This window comes from Rhinatrema bivittatum, chromosome 6 (genome assembly GCF_901001135.1).
Source record: "Rhinatrema bivittatum chromosome 6, aRhiBiv1.1, whole genome shotgun sequence".
Lineage (NCBI taxonomy): Eukaryota > Metazoa > Chordata > Amphibia > Gymnophiona > Rhinatrematidae > Rhinatrema > Rhinatrema bivittatum.
Genome location: NC_042620.1, coordinates 37,579,690 through 37,597,884, shown reverse-complemented (window position 1 = coordinate 37,597,884; position 18,195 = coordinate 37,579,690). Strand labels below are relative to the sequence as shown.

The following is an 18,195-nucleotide window of genomic DNA, read 5'->3' as shown; positions in this document are numbered from 1 at the left end:
AGCTCGGCAGCTGCCAATGCTGCTCTGGAACTGGCACCGTGGTGAGACGATGACTGGTGTTGATGCTTCCTGGATTTTCGGCACTCGGCCCGGTCTTTCCCTGGCGCCGAGGAGGAAGATAACCCCAAGGTTAGGGAGAGGGGAGAAACCACCGAGGATCGATCTCCCCCTCCCCTGTACTTAGGGGTACTGGAGAGTGGATCGCCAAGGGAAGAGAAGGGAATGGTTCCCCGCAGTCCTTGGACGTGGAGGATACCGAAGTCGAAATGGAGGGTTTTGGAGTGCTGAAGAGCTTCTCCATTTTATCCAGGTGCGCATGTTGCCCTTTGGGGGTCATTTGGTTACACAAATGACACCCCTGTACGTCACGCGAGGATACACACCTCATGCGGATCCCTGATGGACATGGTCTGTGGGTACTGGGGGCACAGTCGAAAACCTGACAACGCCATCAAAAAGAGAGGTTGGCACATGGTCGATGACAGACAAGCACCAAGGTGCGGGAGTCAGGAACCAACCGCGAATAACAAAGGCAAAAAGCCAAGGGTACCTACCGAATGGAGGAACCGAATGTGAAGAGGGACCAGACGCAGAAAAAAACCCCCGAAAGAGACAAAAAACACTTTTGAGAATTTGGAGCTCCACAACCATGATGCTACTACTCCACGGAAAAGAAGAGACTGAAGGAGGACCTCGTGTGGACACGCAGATAGCAGCAGACTGAGCATGCTCAGTCTGCCAGTCAAAGTTTCTAGAAACTTTGACAAAAGTTTTCCATGCTGAGCTCCATCGGATCAAGGCACTATAGGTCATTCTAGTGACAAAACTCTAGCTGGGTCTGACCATACAGTATAGCTTGGGCTGTAGAACTACCATAAGGGTGAGCTAGGTTTTGAAATATTCCGGAGGTGGGGCTCAAAGAGGAAGGGTCAAAGAGGAAGGGCTCAAAGAGGAAGGGAAGACAACGGCAATTACCATGGCAGCCCCTGCTAGTCAATAAGTGGCACTCAGGATATGCCTAAGAGAAGGTGATCCTTTAGGCCTGTGAGAGTTACCTAATGTTGCCCAGGTATGATGTCTGGGAGGGCATAGCTCTCTGCTTCAACGGCAGGGGAGCAAGACTGATACTTCACTTTCAATGCAAAGCCAGCATAGCTCTCTGCTTCAACGGCAGGGGGAATGAATAAAAGTGGATCTATATTCAGGCAACAATCAACAAGGACTGAATTACATAGTCTGGATAAACAGATAAGCATGGGTATAGCTTGCTTATTGCGGTGGTTAATACCCCTAACTAATTAAGCTATTTCACTTAGATGCAGTTCCAACACTGCTCTCTACATTAATGGCGGGGGTGGAAGGGAAATAGAATAAAAAAGATTACTAAGAGCCAAGAGTAACAGATAAGTATGAGAAAAACAAAGTGTGAAACTTGCTGGGCAGACTGGATGGGCCGTTTTGTCTTCTTCTGCCGTCATTTCTATATATGTTTCTATATGGAAAAGACAAAATAATTTCCCTGAAGAGTTTTCAATTGTAACCTCAGCCCCAGAAAGTCACAAGAACCTCCAATGTTCATTGGGCAAACCAGAGCAAAAAAAGAGAGATAAGGCCATAAGGCACCAAGCATTAGATCCTTTGTCAATCCATCATAAGCAATTAAGTCTGACAGTGCTGGATAAATAGAACATGAAACTACCATGCAGTAAATGATTGCCAGGTACTTGTGACCTGGATTAGCAACTCTTGGAAACAGGATACTAGGCTTGGACTCTTGGTCTGACCCAGTATGATAGTTATGTTCTTTTGAACAGATCACATATGGTGATGTATAAAGACAGGAAAAAGCCAATTAGAACTAGAAAGAACAGTTGCACAGAAACAGAAAGGAAAAGCAAAAAAAAAAAAAAAGACTGCATAGATGCAGTTACCTAAAACCAAAGTCATAAATGTCAGAATGGATAAGAAAAATGGCTGAAAAATCTTGTATTAAGATTGATCTAACATGCACGTCACAAGCAGGAAGTGACAAACACTGCAAGCTTCTCCTTTCTATTAAACCAATGGTCCTGACAGTTTTTCCTCCTTGTCATAAAGATAAATCAACATGTTTTTTTACATACCTTTACAAGTTTTCTTTTTTCTGGTAATAAACTAGAAAGAGAGGAAATAAATTATTTCAGAAGAAATATAGATTTTTTTTCTATCATAAAATACTGCCATAAATATGTTGTGCATACTTTTCAACACTTGTATCATAAACAATCTTCACTCTTAATTGTTGGTCAGCATTTCTCTTGAAAAGTCGGTTTGACTTAAGATGAACTTTGTAGACTACCTAGTTAATGAAAGAAAAATAATAGGCATTAGACACTTTTGAAAGTCATTTTACAGATATTTAATACTTGCTTGACATCATACTGAGAATGACTGCAGAGGACTGTCATTTTTAAGGTCATACTTTCATTTTCTTTCCCCAAATAGGGTTCAGAGCACTGCTACCATTATTTTGAAGGTTTAAGAAAAAGATCACACTGATCACTCTCTCCCAAATCAAAAACACTATCATTAGAAGTTAAGAACCTTTATAATTTCACTGAAAATGTCTTATTTACATGCATTAAGGTCAACATCAATCTGTAACAGCAGAAATGTATTGTATACATTTTTAGAAAAAGTAAGATATTCTTAATAATGTGTAATTTCGTGTTTCTGAGCATAATTAAAGCTCAAGTGTTGAATTATTGTATACCGTACTAATCCCAGTTTTCTTTAGCAGCTCATGCACAGTTACTATAGCAAGCTAGGCTGTCCTTGGGGAAAGGGATGGAGGAGAATATCGGGATGATCACCCCAGGTCCTCTGCTTCTGGAGGCCCATGCTGTTGTGTGATAGCTCTGCCTGCAGTCACTCAGGAGCACCAGCAGGACAGAAGAAGTAGCAGACTGCAGAGCAGAGGTATTAGATTGAAAAATGAGTGGCCTCACCCCACTCATTCTTCAGTCTTAAAAGGGGTGTTCCATGCCCCCATAGGGTTAGAAAATTCTGTTACACGCTTTTCAAAATTCAGTGGGCCATTTCAATATATCTGCGTGTAACTTTATAGGCACAAATTTTTTTTTTTTAATGGAAAATCATTGAAAAAAAATGCTCCCATGATATAAAATTTCTCCAAACTGCTATGTTTCTCAGAGTCAATTTTTGTTTTCTCACTTTTTTATAAAAAAACTTTTTATCCTTTAAGAACATAAGACTTGTCATACTGAGTCAGACTAAAGGTCCATTAAGCCCAAGATCCTGTTTCCAACAGGCCAATCCAAGTCACAAATAATTGGCAGATTCCCAAGGGGTAGATAGATTCTATGCTGCTTATCCTAAGGATAAGCAATGGATTTCCTCAAGTTCACATTAACTGTTTATGGACTTTTCCTCCAGTAACTTGTCCAAATCTTTTTTTTAAACAGCTTTCACCACATCCTCTGGCAATGAATTCCAGAGCTTCATTATGCATTGAATAAAAAAATATTTTCTCCTACTAGTTTTTAAAGTATTACACAGTAACTTCATTTTGTATCCCTTAGTCTTTATATTCTTTGAAAGAGTAAACAACCAATTAATGTTTACTCGTTCCATTCAATTCATTATTTTATAGACCTGTATAACATCTCCCCTAAGCCGAGCTGAAGAGTCCAAAGCTCTTTAGGCTTTCCTTATGAAGGAATTCTTCCATCCCATTTATGATTTTGGTTGCCCTTCTCTATACCTTTTCTAATTCTGCTATATCTTTTTTGAGATGTGGTGACCAGAAATGTACACAATATTCAAGATGATGTCACACCTTGGAGCGCTACAGAGGCATTATGATATTCTCTGTTTATTCTCCATTCCTTTCCTAATAATCCCTCACATTCTATTTGCTTTCTTGGCAGCTGCTGCACACAGCAAAGAATTCAACTGGGGCGGTTCTATAATGAGGCAGATTGAGGTGGCCACTTCAGGCAGAAAACTTTGGAAGCGGCAAAAACTGCCCCCCCCCCCCCCTCACCGAAAACTCCACTGGCAGCCGCCTCACCCTGCCACCAAAACTAAGGACCCACGCAGAATTCCTCCCCACCCGCAGCCAGGGACTTCTCCATCGCTGCCATTTTCTGCACAGAATTCTGCGTAAAAAATGGTAAAGATGGAGGAGAACCCGGCATGCCACAAGCAGAGCTTGTTCCACTTGCAGCAAAGATCAAGGCCCCAGCAGGCCGCACAGCAAAGATCAAGGCCCCAGAGAGAGCAAGTGTGTGCAGAGGGCGGGGCGTGTGTATGTGAGAGATTGCAAGCCTGGGGGTGTGAGAGAGAGCATGTGCGAGGGTGCCTGAGTGTGGGTACCAGAGAGTGAGCCTATGGGGGAGGGGGCGAGAGGTGCCATCTCATCCCTTGCCTCAGGCAGCAGATTGCCTTGAGCCACCCCTGATTTTAACGCATTATCAATGACACTGCCTAGATTCTTCTCCTGAAATGTAACTCCTAACATGGAATTTTGCATTGTGCAGCTATAATTTGGATTACTCTTCTCTATATGTATCACTTTGCACTGGTCCTCATTAAATTTTATTTGATTTTAAACCCAGCCAATCTGCTATATTTTGTAAACTCTTCTAACTCATTTTTAAAGGATATTGCCAGCAGCCTGGTTTCACTCTGGCTAAGGTGGAGCTCAACCTTTCGGAAAAGACCCCCCATTCCCCAAAATATACCCAGTTCCTACAAACCTCTCTTCTTTATCGCTCTGCTCACTCACTCTCGCACCGGAGCTTGTTTCTTCCTTCTAAAAGGCAGGTCTTCCTCTTGACTGCTTCAATTCTCCTAGTCTTTCCTTTTATCCCGCCTCACTCCTCTCCATCTCCCCCTCAGCATTGTGCCTCCATTCTCTCACTCCAGTCTTTCACTGTTGTTCCTGTAACCCATCCATCCTTCACCACACCACTCCATCATTTCATTCCTCCTAACATCTCCATTCACCCACTCTTTCTCCTCTGAGAAACCAGGGGCTCTGATTAGAAGGGGAGGCAAAATAATCTAGGACTTAGGATATTACAAGTCATTTAACTTACCTTTGCCTCCCAGCCCAAGTTAAAATAAGGGATTGTATTTTAATCTGGCTTTTAAATTATTTAAAAGAAATGTAACTAAATGTTTTTAAAATGTCCTATTGTATACAATGTATACAATGTAAAATCTCAACATCAAGAATAAGCATACTAGCATCACTAGAATTATTTTTATAAACTCTTTATTTATACATTTTTCAAGCCATGCAAAAGAGTAAGAAAACATTCAAAGATATGCCCAGCAAATACCACCAATTTTGTTATAGAAATTTATACAAAAGGTATCTTCATCAAACAGACCGTCCCACAGACTATACATTTCCATTAGTTCTACAATGTTGATGATAAGCATTCCAAGAATATTTATACTTACACTCTAAAAAGGAAGCAGTTTATCTCAATTGCTTGATGTTAGTCAACACCCATACTTTGTGCAAGTATTTCATTTCCAGAACATGGCTGTGGCGAGTCGAGCTGCAAGCAGTAGCTGGATAACTAATCCTCTGAATCTAACAGAGATCATGGACCCCTCCCATCTACCCAACATCCTTAATTGAGGTGTAATATACATTTAGCCCAGGCATCGGGGTTGCCAAGATAACTTTCCATTCCATTAAGGAAATGCAAAGGCACTGTAAGGTCAAATGCATTGGCCAAAGCATGTCTCAGTTGCAAGTAGTGGGCATGACTGTCTACAGGCAGATCAAATTCCCCACTGAGTAAAGCAGAAGTACAGAAAGTCCCATCCTCCCACATCTGCAAGAGACATCAATCCCCTGTCCCTTCAATCCCTGAAAAACAGGTAAGAAAGTGTATCCTGAAATAAAGGAATCCCTGTATATAGGTGCCAGCAATGAGATATCTTCACTGTCTAAATTCAAGAATCTCAGCACCTGATTCCATACTCCAACAATGTCAGCCAGGATGGGGCTAGTCCGAGTCACTCGCCTCCGCATGGGTGCAGTAGTTGCAGAATGGCAGCATTGTTAAGTCTGCAATATCCAATTGTATTTTTTTTTTCCATTGCAAGCGAAGATTCATCCTTGTGCCCAAACCACGATTTAAGGCACATCAACTATGCTGCTCAATAATATATCTTTAGGTTAGGAAGAGCCATACCGCCCTGTTTCTTCGGCAGCCAGAGCTGACTCAGCCGTATTCTCGCTCGTTTGTTATGCTAAATAAGTTTGGACATTGCACTGTACATAACGTCAAACATGCGCAAGGGGATATTGCAAGGAATATACTAAAATGGAACAGTTTAGGCAGAATGCTCATCTTCAGTAAATTGATTCAACCTGCCCAGGAGATAGGATAATCTTCTCAGGCTGAAAGGTCTTGTTTGATTTTAACAATAAGATTTTCAAAATTATTAGGAGTAAAGATCTTTATGATTCTTGGGTACATAATCCCTGAGGTATTTAAATCCATCTCGCAGCACTTTAAACTCAGTAAGGCAATCAATAATAGAGACTTTAGACCCTATAAGAAAAGTTTCAGATTTCTCCCAATTAACTTTGTATCCTGCTAGGGCCCCAAATTTCTATAATAAACCAGTCAATGCAGCTCCAGAGCTTTGCAGGTCAGTCAAATATATTAGGACATCGTCTATGTATAAGGATATATTATGTTTGCGCCTTCTCACTTGCAAACCTCTGATGCGCTGATCCCCCAAATGTCTGCTGCGAGGGGCTCAATGGCCATGTTGAACAACGACGAGGATAAGGGGCAGCCCTGATGGGTACTTCTAGTGATATTATCAGAAGGTGATTGAACCCAGTTTATTAACAGTCATGCTCGAGGCTTGGTGTACATGGCCTGAATTCATGTGATAAAATGGTCTGGTATCTCTGCATTATGCAGCACTGCAAATAAAAATGGCCAAGACAGCCTGTCAAAGGCTTTTTCTGCATCAAGGGATACTACCAATCGCATTTTACCCTGTCCTTTTACCAAATGTAGAATACTGAAGTCTCCTAGTGTTTGACATGAATGGCCGCCATTTTCCAAAAACCTGTTTGTAATAAGTGGAGAGAGCACATCCGACTGCAGCTTAAACGATATGCTACAATTACGTATGTTTTATCAAGAATTTATGTATTACCAGTAAGATTGGTTTAAGACCATACTAGGTCCAAACTCATTAATCAGAGCCCCTGATGCAGCCACTAAATGTGTGGTGAAACTCAGCTGAGTTGGGCTTTTTATAAAAACACGTCTCCACTACAATAAATACTTTCAAAGACATCTGGCATCTATTCTTCTGTTTCCTCCATGGGTATTAAGGAAGACAAAATTGCCTCTGGCTGGATCTGAAGGATCTTGCCAAGTAATTTCAAGTCCGAGTTTAACAGCAAAATGGGTCTGTATAAGCTGCAGTCCTCTGCATCCCTTCCCTTCTTGAGTATTAAAGAAATAAAGGCATCTCCCAGATGACTAGTGATGACTTGTGTTCTCCATCCCTGTTGAACAGAGAAAGCAGGTATGAAGCCAGCTCTAGTAGGTGTTTTGTTTTTTTTAATTCTTTATTTATTGCTTTCAACATTAATACAATAAACAAACTTACATTTGCAAAAATATCTTAAATGCCAAAGTTGAATACATATCAAGTAACATTTTCTTGAAACAACTTTACCTTGAAGACCAACTATTTTCATTCAAGATACATTAAGGAAATAAAGTGGACACTTCATAACATTTGAACGGTAAGTAAGGATAAAAAGAACAAAAAATGAAAATATACATCTATCTAAGACCTAGTTTTATCTTGCCGGTCATTGATCAAGAGGAGATCTTTGAGACCCTGTGGATCATGGAATACATAAGTTTTCCCTTCCAATTTAATGACACATTTACAGGGATACTTCAATATAAAATTCCCCCCTTTTTCTTGCACTATTTTCCTATATTGTAGGAAATTCCTCCTACGGATTTGAGTGTTTTTAATAAGATCTGGGAAAACCCACACCTTTTGGCCGTAAAAAGTTATAGATCTATTATAAGGATCTCATTATATTGTCCCTATCTGTAGCAAAAGCAAATTGCACTAAAAGGGTTTCCCTTGTTTTTAATTCAAAGTTTTCTCAGTTGTTTTTCTTACTGTTTTATGTAAAACGCAATTGCGGATTTTGTTCTATGTACACCGACGTGATATCTCTGATGAGCGGCGGTATATAAAAACCAATAAATAAAATAAATAAATAAATAAAAATATCCTCCTGAGATTTTTGTAGGAGGTCTGATAAATCTATAGAATTTTCCCCAACTTCTATCCCTTTACCATTTTTTGCTAAATGTTCCAAATCAGATTCTTTCTTCCTTACTCCCAGATAAAAAGCTTTTACGATTACTGGCATACATTTCTCAGGTATTTTTAAAACTTGACTTAGGTAACTCCTAAACAGCTCAATGGGATCCATTTTTCTTATCAGTGGAAAATTATTAATTCTTAAATTTAAAGATCTAACTGTATTTTCTAAATTTTCCAATCTTAAATCTACTTCATTCTCCTTTACCATCTGATGACATTGAATTTTTTCAACCTGAAGTATCCTTTTATCCAAAACATTCATTTCTTCTTTTTGTTTTCCCAATTCTGTTGTGTGTTGAACTAGTGAATTAGAAGTTTTTATAGCTACTTCCGTCAGTTTATTTATTGAAACATCTAACTTTTCCATGTAATTCCATAAGCTCTCCAATGTTACATTTACAGGTTTTTTTGGTACAGTATCCATTTTAATTATCACTTCAATATTGTCTTTATTGCTACTAGAAGAGTCAACATTTCTTGGTGTACTGAATTCCTTTGGCATTTGTGTGAAGTTTTCCGATGTTCCCATTAATATTTCATCCTGTTGTTTCTGTTCAGGGTAATTTCTCAATTTGTTTTTCCAATTCCACTCTAAGATCCGCAGAGCTCACATTTTCCTCTGATAGACCACTCAGGTTTACTGGGGAGAGTCCCTCCCCTCTCCCAGGTGGGGATGGAGGAGCCGGCGCCCCTGGGCTCAATGATATTTCAGTGACCAGGGAGGTAGCACTCCGTTCTAGTGCTATCCCTCCAGCGGCCTGCCCTAACGGGGTATTTAAAGGGTCTAACCAATCCAGCACAGTTTTTTGTCCAGTAACTGTATCAGCCGCATCACTTGAAGGCTTTAATTTCGCCTTCCTTTTAGTGTGTGGCATTTCAAACAGTAACAGCCAGAAATCTAGTCGAGGACAAACTTGTGTTGGTGGTTCGATGTATATATATTTAATGAAGAGTCCACTTTAGGGGTCGTGAGGAGAATAGATTAAATTCAATCCTACCTGGGGGAGTCCATAGTACCAGGGGTCTGTGTCCGTAACCAATCCAAGGAATAAGAAATATTTCCAACGAGACTGACTTGGCGAATCCCGGCGAAGCCCGGCAAAGCCCTGCTCAACCGTGCGCCCCTTGAGCGCGCGCCGGCGTCGACTGCGCGCCGCTGTAAGTTCTCTTAAATAGGCAGGACTTCCGGGTTCGCCCCTAGTACACGCCCCTCCGGCGTTCAACAGGAAAAAATGCAGCTGTAGATGGATTCAGGCTCCGTTTGGGCAACAATCTCTTACCCTCGGGTTCAAACAGCGGCAACAAGGTAAATGTCCATTCTCCTCACGTTTAAACTTACCCATCAGTTATATTACCACCATACCCAGCTGCACAAGAATTCATTCTCCCGATACAGAATTTTTTTAAAACACCAGTTTCTATGTAAAATAATGGAGATCTGTCTGTTTCAGTAGAAGTCAATATATTAGAATATTTTCACTGGGTCTGCTTAGTAATTTTACATCTGATACAGTATGCCTGTTACCCCAAACTCTTCCCATCCTACCCCTCCCAAACACAACCTATCAACTAACCCCTGAACCACAAAAACCCACAACACACCCAACCCAACTAGTGTTCTACATCTCTTATGCTCTGCAAATAATTCCCCCACCCCCACGCCAGAAAAACTCCATTGAGCCATTGGAAGCCTTGCCTCACTTGGATGCAAGACCAGTAGGCAGGCTCAAACAATATCCCCGACCTTCCCCTTCTCTGCTCTTTCCCCTTCCCACCATAAAATCGGCCTCATGAACATAACAATCAATTGATAAAAATCAGCTTTCACGGTGAAATCTAGAGTATAGACATACTCCTCAGAGTAAAAGCAAACACAGAATAAAATTAAAAGAATAAAACAAAAGTTAACTTAGAAAGAGAGAGCATGTCTCAGAGTTCAGTTCCATCAGTGATTGATCTGTTCCTGAGGTGGATTACCCCACTTGAACATGTAGTTAGCTGGAAGTCAGTCAAGATCACACTCAGAGTCTTCGTCTTCAGTGAACTTATTTGATTCCAAACCCTGAACTGACAAGTTGTAATCCAGGTTAAAAGGAAGGACAAGAACAGCAATTGCGTTGGTCCCCTGTGCATCGAGAGGAAACCTCCAAGGAGAGTCTGACCATGCTAAATCAAATGAATATTTTCCTTGTTTCGTCTGGACCTGCTGGGTTGTTAAGAGACATTCAACTTATATTGATATATAAGTTTCCCTCACCTGGCAGCCACTGTACTTAAAGCATGTACTAAGAGGAAGCAGTATTCTTTTTCAGACTTTTGTAGTGCTGCGTACCCTCCCAGCTGTAAAAAAAAGTGTTCCCATCTTTAGCAGAGTCGCTCTGAGGACATTGCACACAAAAATCAAACCAAGAAAAATTAAAATTACAATTAAAAAAAACAAAACACAGTCAAATCAATTCTACCCCTCAAGGAAGTATTTAACTCCCGATCAAATAAGTGGGGGACTTCAGACCCCACATCTGCTTCTAGGCCAGTCATCCCACCAGGACTTAGGAAAAAGGAGATAATCAGAAAAAAACCCACATCTCAGAATGTTCCTCAGCTAGCAAAGTTCTGATCAATATTCAGGAGTCATTTTTACAATTTGCAAAAAGATTTGCAGCCTCCTGCACAAACTGTGGTTTTGTTGTTAATGGTAATCCTTAGTTTAGCTGGGAACATCATGGTATAATGCACCCCCAGGCTTTGAAACTCACATTTTACTGCATTAAACGCCTGATGTTGTTTCTGCACCTCCATCGAGTAATCTTAAAATATTATTTTTCACTCCTTGGCAAGCTGCATTCATAATCAATTGTTTTTTCATAAAATTGTGCAGCCTCTCTATCATGGCACGTGGCTTACCGACAAGCACTGTAGCCGTGGCAAGGGACCTGTGCGCCTGGTCTATTTTAATGGTGCCATTTTTACATTCTAGGCCCAAGAGGCTAGGAAGCCATCGTGCTACAAAAACCACAGGATCGCCTCCCTCATCTTTCTCTGGCAGACCAATGATTCATATATTGTTTCGTCAGGACCTGTTTTCCAGATCATCTATGTTAGTCAGAGCTGTTTCCTGCACTCGTTCTATCTTTTCCAACTTAGCTCTCATCAAGTGAGTGAATCCTCAGTGTTAAATACTCTGGTTTCGACTTTGTCGAGCCTTGTGGAGTTGCGCCATCTTTTCAATAACTATGCCAAGTTGGGTATTTAATCATATGTTTATCTTGGCAACAAAAGATTCCATCAGGTACGAGATGTGATCCTTACCAGCTGCCAGCATCATGGGAAAGTCGTCTTATTCATCATCAGAAGTTGGGGCCACCACCATGTTCTCCACTTCCCCAGCCCTTGCTTTCACTGCTTTTCTCATTTTGGTACTTCATTCACCCCCCCCCCCCCCCCCACAAAATTGGGATTGATCTTTTTACTAGATTCTTTCAGTGTCAACATATCTCAATTTTGTTTCCAAAAAATGAGTATTACCATGTGGAAGTACACAGTGTGGAGCTCGGCATCATACATCCACCTCAATCAGAGCATAGCCGGAAGTCGTCCACTAGAATTATTTTTTAAACAATGCAAATTGCCCAGCAAGCTAAACTAGCCAGCCATCAGACCATCTCCCAGTCCTCAGATCGAGTGCAGTCTAAACAAAAGATCATCATCATCATGGCTTCTATAAATTGTTCCAGGGTGTACTGGTTGCTATTTACTAATCTAAGAAATAGAAACTATCATAAAAAAGGAAATTCTTGTATTCTTTCACCTCGTGATTTCTCGTTCCAATCTGGTTTTCAAATACCAAACAGCATGGCTTGCAGCAACAGGCAGTACCTTCAGGGGGGCAATTTTCAACGGTCTGCATTGGAAGGAAGTCTGCAGGTACTTTTAACCTGCTAACTTAGCACCAATGTTTAAAGTGAAAGGACACATACTTTCATTTTGAAACCTGCTCTGGGTGCAAAATATCCACATATATTTGCATCTGCTTTTTTCTGTAGGTACCTGTTTCAGGGAAAATAACTAGCATAGAATTGAAAATGCAATCTACACATGTTATTTCTCTCTGCCGACCTAACACCCCCAGAAATGCCTAAAAGGACATACACTGGGTTACACCATGTGGACCTTTAGCTACACCGAGGAAAAATAATTTTCAGATGATCACTTAACACGAGTAGAACCATTTTTACCTGTATAAACTGCTTTGAAAACCTCCTAATTCTGTAACTGTTAAAGATGAACAAATATTTTGACAGAAATATGTGCATACACAATGACTACTAACACATTTCCATAAACAAATTAAAAGCTGTCCTATGCGTGTGAAGGGGGAGGAGGAGGCATAGACGACAAGCTCATAGCTCAGATAGTTCAGCTGTGGTACAGGAGCCTCAAGACAATCTTCTGTCCAATGGGACTAGCAAGGCTCTGGCAAGCCATGAGCCTAAATCAGAGCAAAAGAGAGTGCCACTAATGCAGCAGCCCTGCCAGTCAAAAATAAATAGTAATGTTCTCAGAGAAAATGTCCCTCCAGCCCTCAAGGCTGGCAAATGTTATGTGTGTGTTCTGAGCATGCCATCTGGGGTTGAGGGATTATAAAGAGGGACAAATTGTGTGTGTGGGGGGGGGGGGGGGGGGGGTGAAAAAGCATTCCTGTGTGCCAAAAACACCATACAATAGAAGTGAACTATGTATCTTAGTGAATCCATACACTTTTGCCTATATTTCCAAGAAAAATAAATAAAGCTAGATGTGTGTTATAACAATGCACTCGAGCAGTAATACACATAAGACATGTAGATCATTTTAGGAGACTAAATGATCATTAGTATACAAGGTCAAACAACTACTTTCTCCATGTGCAAAATATTTAAGGATCTGTTTTTCCCAGACTCGTACCCATCAACACCAATATAGCAGGACAGTGATGCAGATAAAATAATGAAGTCAAATATCTGCCCTTAATCACAGCTAAAAGTCTTTGCAACAAGGAGTACAAGTCACAGAGTGAAGTCCATGAGAAGAGAGGGAGAGTAGGACAGTATTTGCACTGCATCCATTCACCAGTGATTTAACACTGCTACTGTTATTACACTAAAGGGTTATTATTGAATTAACATCAGTTGGCCAACAGTACAATTAGCTATGGGCTAAAGGACTTGAAATTTTTATACCTGCTAATAAAATGGTAAAAAATAAGAAATCAATAGTACTACTCTTCTAATACAATAAGTTACTGAATTTAAATGAAAGCAACCTTGTTATGTGGTACTCTGTAAATTCTCATAGATAAAAAAATGTGATTAAATGGAAACATTGATATAAAGATATACAGTACTATGATTCAATAATTATATAGAACAGTATATTATGTTCAATGTTAAGACTAACTTTTCCACCCCTGTATATATAATTTTCTCTCTCCAAATAAAACCATTTTGGCAGAGTGTATGGAATTAGGAAACCTCTCAATTATGCTGAGCAAGAAGTACTCAGGACACTTCAAGACCAAAAAAGTCAGGTGTCTAATTTCTAGATGCAATTTAAGAAAACTCTCTTTAAAATAGCAAGACCGGTCAATATCTTCCTGAAAAATACACATTTCTATGCTACATTAATATTCTAAAGGGCTCACATACAATATTCATATCAAAAAAACACACACAATACAATGGAGAGCTACCTCTGGTCGTCCTGCAAGTTACTGGGACACATGTTTAAAGTCATCCTATTAAAGAAACTAATATCACAGAAGCTGTAAAATTTTAATTTAACGTCATACCAAACAGGTACATTTTCAAGGCTGCCTTAAATGTTTTAAAACATGGTTCCTTGCAAAGGATGTCAGGCAGCTGGTTCCATAGGGTGGGGCTGGCCACTGTGAACAGCCTAAAACACGACTCTTTAAAACCTTATTGCACAAACCATGATCACATCTAATAGATAACGTTCAGGAGATCTTAGACTTCTTTAAGGCCTATATATTTTCAACATTGCGCTGATACTCTGTGGTGCCCTCTGTGGGCTTTGTGAAGTAAGGTAAATATTTTGAATCTTATTCTCCATTTAACTAATGAAGTGCTGACAATTTGGGGGTGACATGTTCACAACGACCAGATCCTGTGAGGACTTAAGAAGCCAAGTTCTGGACTATTTGCAAAACTCTCACGGTGAAAGTAGGAAGGCTCAAGTAAACTGTGTTACAGTTGTCCAGACCAGTAATAATCAAGGCCTGGTGTACTATACAAAAATTGCTCAGATCCAATGTTTGTGACACTTTAGGCCGGACCGTTGTGTGAAAGCGTCTTCGCTGTTTTGAAGGCTTTAATTATAAACTATATAAAGAAAGTTACGGTGAGATTTTTATTGAAAAATTGATTGAAAATGATATATACAGGTCATACCCTGTGATTTTGAAATATGTCCCTGAGGAAGCCCAATTCTTTGGGTGAAACAAGGATCCGTTGTTGGACCAGTTATGCAGATGAATGAGAAAAATCATCAGTCTCTTATGTGAATGAAGATTTAGAACAACAATAGCGGGAAAACTTTGCACCCGTATTAGAAACACTGGAAACCTTGTGAAGCAAAGTGATTCTATATTGGAAAAACATTTTGAGGCATTTGTGCATTTTATTGTGAAATATTATACAGTGTCAATTGTATGTTGGTTTTATTGTGTGAATGGGAATGATTGTGCTTTGTGGATTTTAATGGTGAAATTGTTTACATGATTAATAATAAAACAGATTATACATTATTTATAATTGTTATATTTCTCTATGTGTATGTATAGAAGTAATTCTCAGAGAAATTAGTGTCAATTTGTCCCTAGGTGTTGTTTGCCACATGCTACCTTCATGGCATGCCCCCTACTCTATTATCCGAAAGAGTAAACAACCGATTCACATTTAACCGTTCTAGACCACTCATGATTTTAAACACCTCCATCATATCCCACCTCAGCCGTCTTCTCCAAGCTGAACAGTCCTAACCTCATTAGTCTTTCCTCATAGAGGAGATTTTCCATCCCCTTTATCATTTTTTCGCCCTTCTCTGTACCTTCTCCATTGCAGCTATATCTTTTTGGGGATGCGGCGACCAGAATGGTACAAAGTACTCAAGGAGCGGTCTCATTATGGAGCAATACAGAGGCATTATGACATTTTCCATTTTATTCACCATTCCCTTCCTAATAATTCCTAACATTCTGTTTGCTTTTTTGACTGCTGCAGCACACTAAGCAGATTATTTCAATGTATTATCCACTATGATAATCTCTTGCTGCAGGACACTTGAGACTTTCTCACTTATACGTTATAATTTTTATGCTCAATAAGACCTGTCAACTTAATTGTTTAAGTCTTTTTTTTTTTTTTTTCTCCTTTATCTTTTGGTCATCAATGTTACAACGTTATTGTTAAATTTTGAACTTATGTACACTGTTCCAAGTTTCATAACCTTGTTCTATGTAATGCCTTTTGGCAATTTTCATGTTCTGTTTCAATGTAAACCGATGTGATCTTTATTTCATATAGGAACACCGGTATATAAAAATCTAAAAAAAATAAAAATAAATAAATGATGCCTAGATCTCTTTTCCTGGGTGGTAGCTCCTAACATGGAACCTAACATCGTGTAACTATAGCATGGGTTATTTTTACCTATATGCATCACCTTGCACGTATCCACATTAAATTTCATCTGCCATATGGAAGCCCAATTTTCCAGTCTCACAAGGTCCTCCTGCAATTTATCACAATCCGCTTGTGATTTAACTAAGCTGAATAATTTTGTATCATCTGCAAATCTAATTACTTGCTCGTTGTATTCTTTCCAGATCATTTATAAATATATTGAAAAGCACAGGTCCCAGTACAGATCCTTGAGGCACTCCACTCCCCACTCTCCCTCCACTGAGAAAATCGGTTATTTAGTCTTTCAGATAATAGAAAGACTAGGGGGCACTCCATGAAGTTAGCATATGGCACATTGAAAACTAATCGGAGAAAGTTCTTCTTCACTCAACGCACAATTAAACTCTGGAATTTGTTGCCAAAGGACGTGGATAGTTCAGTTAGTATAGCTGTGTTTAAAAAAGGATTGGATAAGTTCTTGGAGGAGAAGTCCATTACCTGCTATTAATTAAGTTGACTTAGAAAATAGCCACTGCTATTACTAGCAACGGTAACATGTAATAGACTTGGTTTTTGGGTACTTGCCAGGTTTCTTATGGCCTGGATTGGTCACTGTTGGAAACAGGATGCTGGGCTTGATGGACGCTTGGTCTGATTCAATATGACATGTTCTTATGTAATCCTACTCTCTGTTTCTTTTAACCAGTTTGCAATCCAAGAAAGGACATCACCACCTATCTCATGATTTTCTAGAAGCCTCTCATGAGGAACTTTGTCAAATACCTTCTGAAAATCCAAATACACTACATCTACCGGTTCACCTTTATCTACATGTTTATTAACCCCTTCAAAAAAGTGAAGCAGATTTGTGAGGCAAGACTTGCCTTGGGTAAAGCCAGGCTGACTTTGTTCCTATAAACCATGCCTTTCTATATGTTCTTTGATTTTGATCTTTAGAACACTTTCCACTATTTTTTCCTGGCACTGAATTCAGGCTAACTGGTCTGAAGTTTCCCGGATCGTCCCTGAAGCCCTTTTTACATTTTGGGGTTATATTAGCCACCCTCCAGTCTTCAGATACAATGGATGATTTTAATGACAGGTTACAAATTTTTACTAATAGATCTGAAATTTCATTTTTTAGTTCCTTCAGAACTCTGGGGTGCATACCATCCGGTCCAGGTGATTTATTACTCTTCAGTTTGTCAATCAGGCCTACCACATCTTCTAGGTTCACCGTGATTTGGTTCAGTCCATCTGAATCATTACCTACGAAAACCTTCTCCATTACGGATACCTCCCCAACATCCTCTTCAGTAAACACCGAAGCAAAGAAATCATTAGTCTTTCTGCGATGGCCTTATCTTCACTAGGTGCCCCTTTAACCCCTTGATCATCTAACGGTCCAACTAACTCCCTTGCAGGCTTTCTGCTTTGGATATATTTTTAAAAGTTTTTACTGTGAGTTTTTGCCTCTATGGCCAACTTCTTTTCAAATTCTCTCTTAGCCTGTCTTATCAATGTCTTCATTTAACTTGCCAGCGTTTATGCTTTATCCTGTTTTCTTCTGTTGGATCCTTCTTCCAATTTTTGAATGAAGATCTGTTGGCTAAAACAGCCTCTATCACTTCTACAAAAGTAAAGCTCAGATCTGAGATTTTTTTTTTTTTTAAATGTTGCAAATACAATGGAGTGCTTTCAATGACCCAGCCTGATCCACCAGATATTATTAGAGCAGTTGGTTAAATGGGAAAACTACATGAATCAGCTCAGAAGAGTTGTTTCCTATGTTCTGTATAGCCTTGCAAATAAATGCTTTTTTTTTTGGTAGTACTACCTTCTCTTTGTAAAAGATACATAAAAAAAAAAAAAAAGACGTGGCTGACAGAGCATAACAGCTGCATGAATACATGCAAGATCCAGGCTCCTATTGTATCTCATTGCCTGGAATACAATCACCATTTTGAAGAATTTAAGTGGAGTATTCTTGAACATGTATCAGACTCTTTCAGAAGAACAATTGGGTTAACCAATTGAATCTGAGGGAGCAATTCTGGATTTATTTTCTAAGCACAGTTACTCCTCAAGGTCTCAATATTGAGGT

General features: G+C 39.6%; 1 protein-coding gene across 1 annotated transcript in view; it reads right to left on the bottom strand.

Moving 5' to 3' along the window:
* LMLN (leishmanolysin like peptidase) overlaps nucleotides 1-18,195 on the bottom strand; it is a 174,568-nt gene that overhangs the window by 151,518 nt on the left and 4,855 nt on the right. Inside the window, exons 2-3 of the mRNA XM_029605290.1 lie at nucleotides 2,241-2,338; nucleotides 2,124-2,154 (exon numbers count right to left, since the gene is read on the bottom strand). Of these exons, the coding sequence (XP_029461150.1) occupies nucleotides 2,124-2,154; nucleotides 2,241-2,338 (129 nt within the window). The remainder of the gene's footprint in view (nucleotides 1-2,123; nucleotides 2,155-2,240; nucleotides 2,339-18,195) is intronic.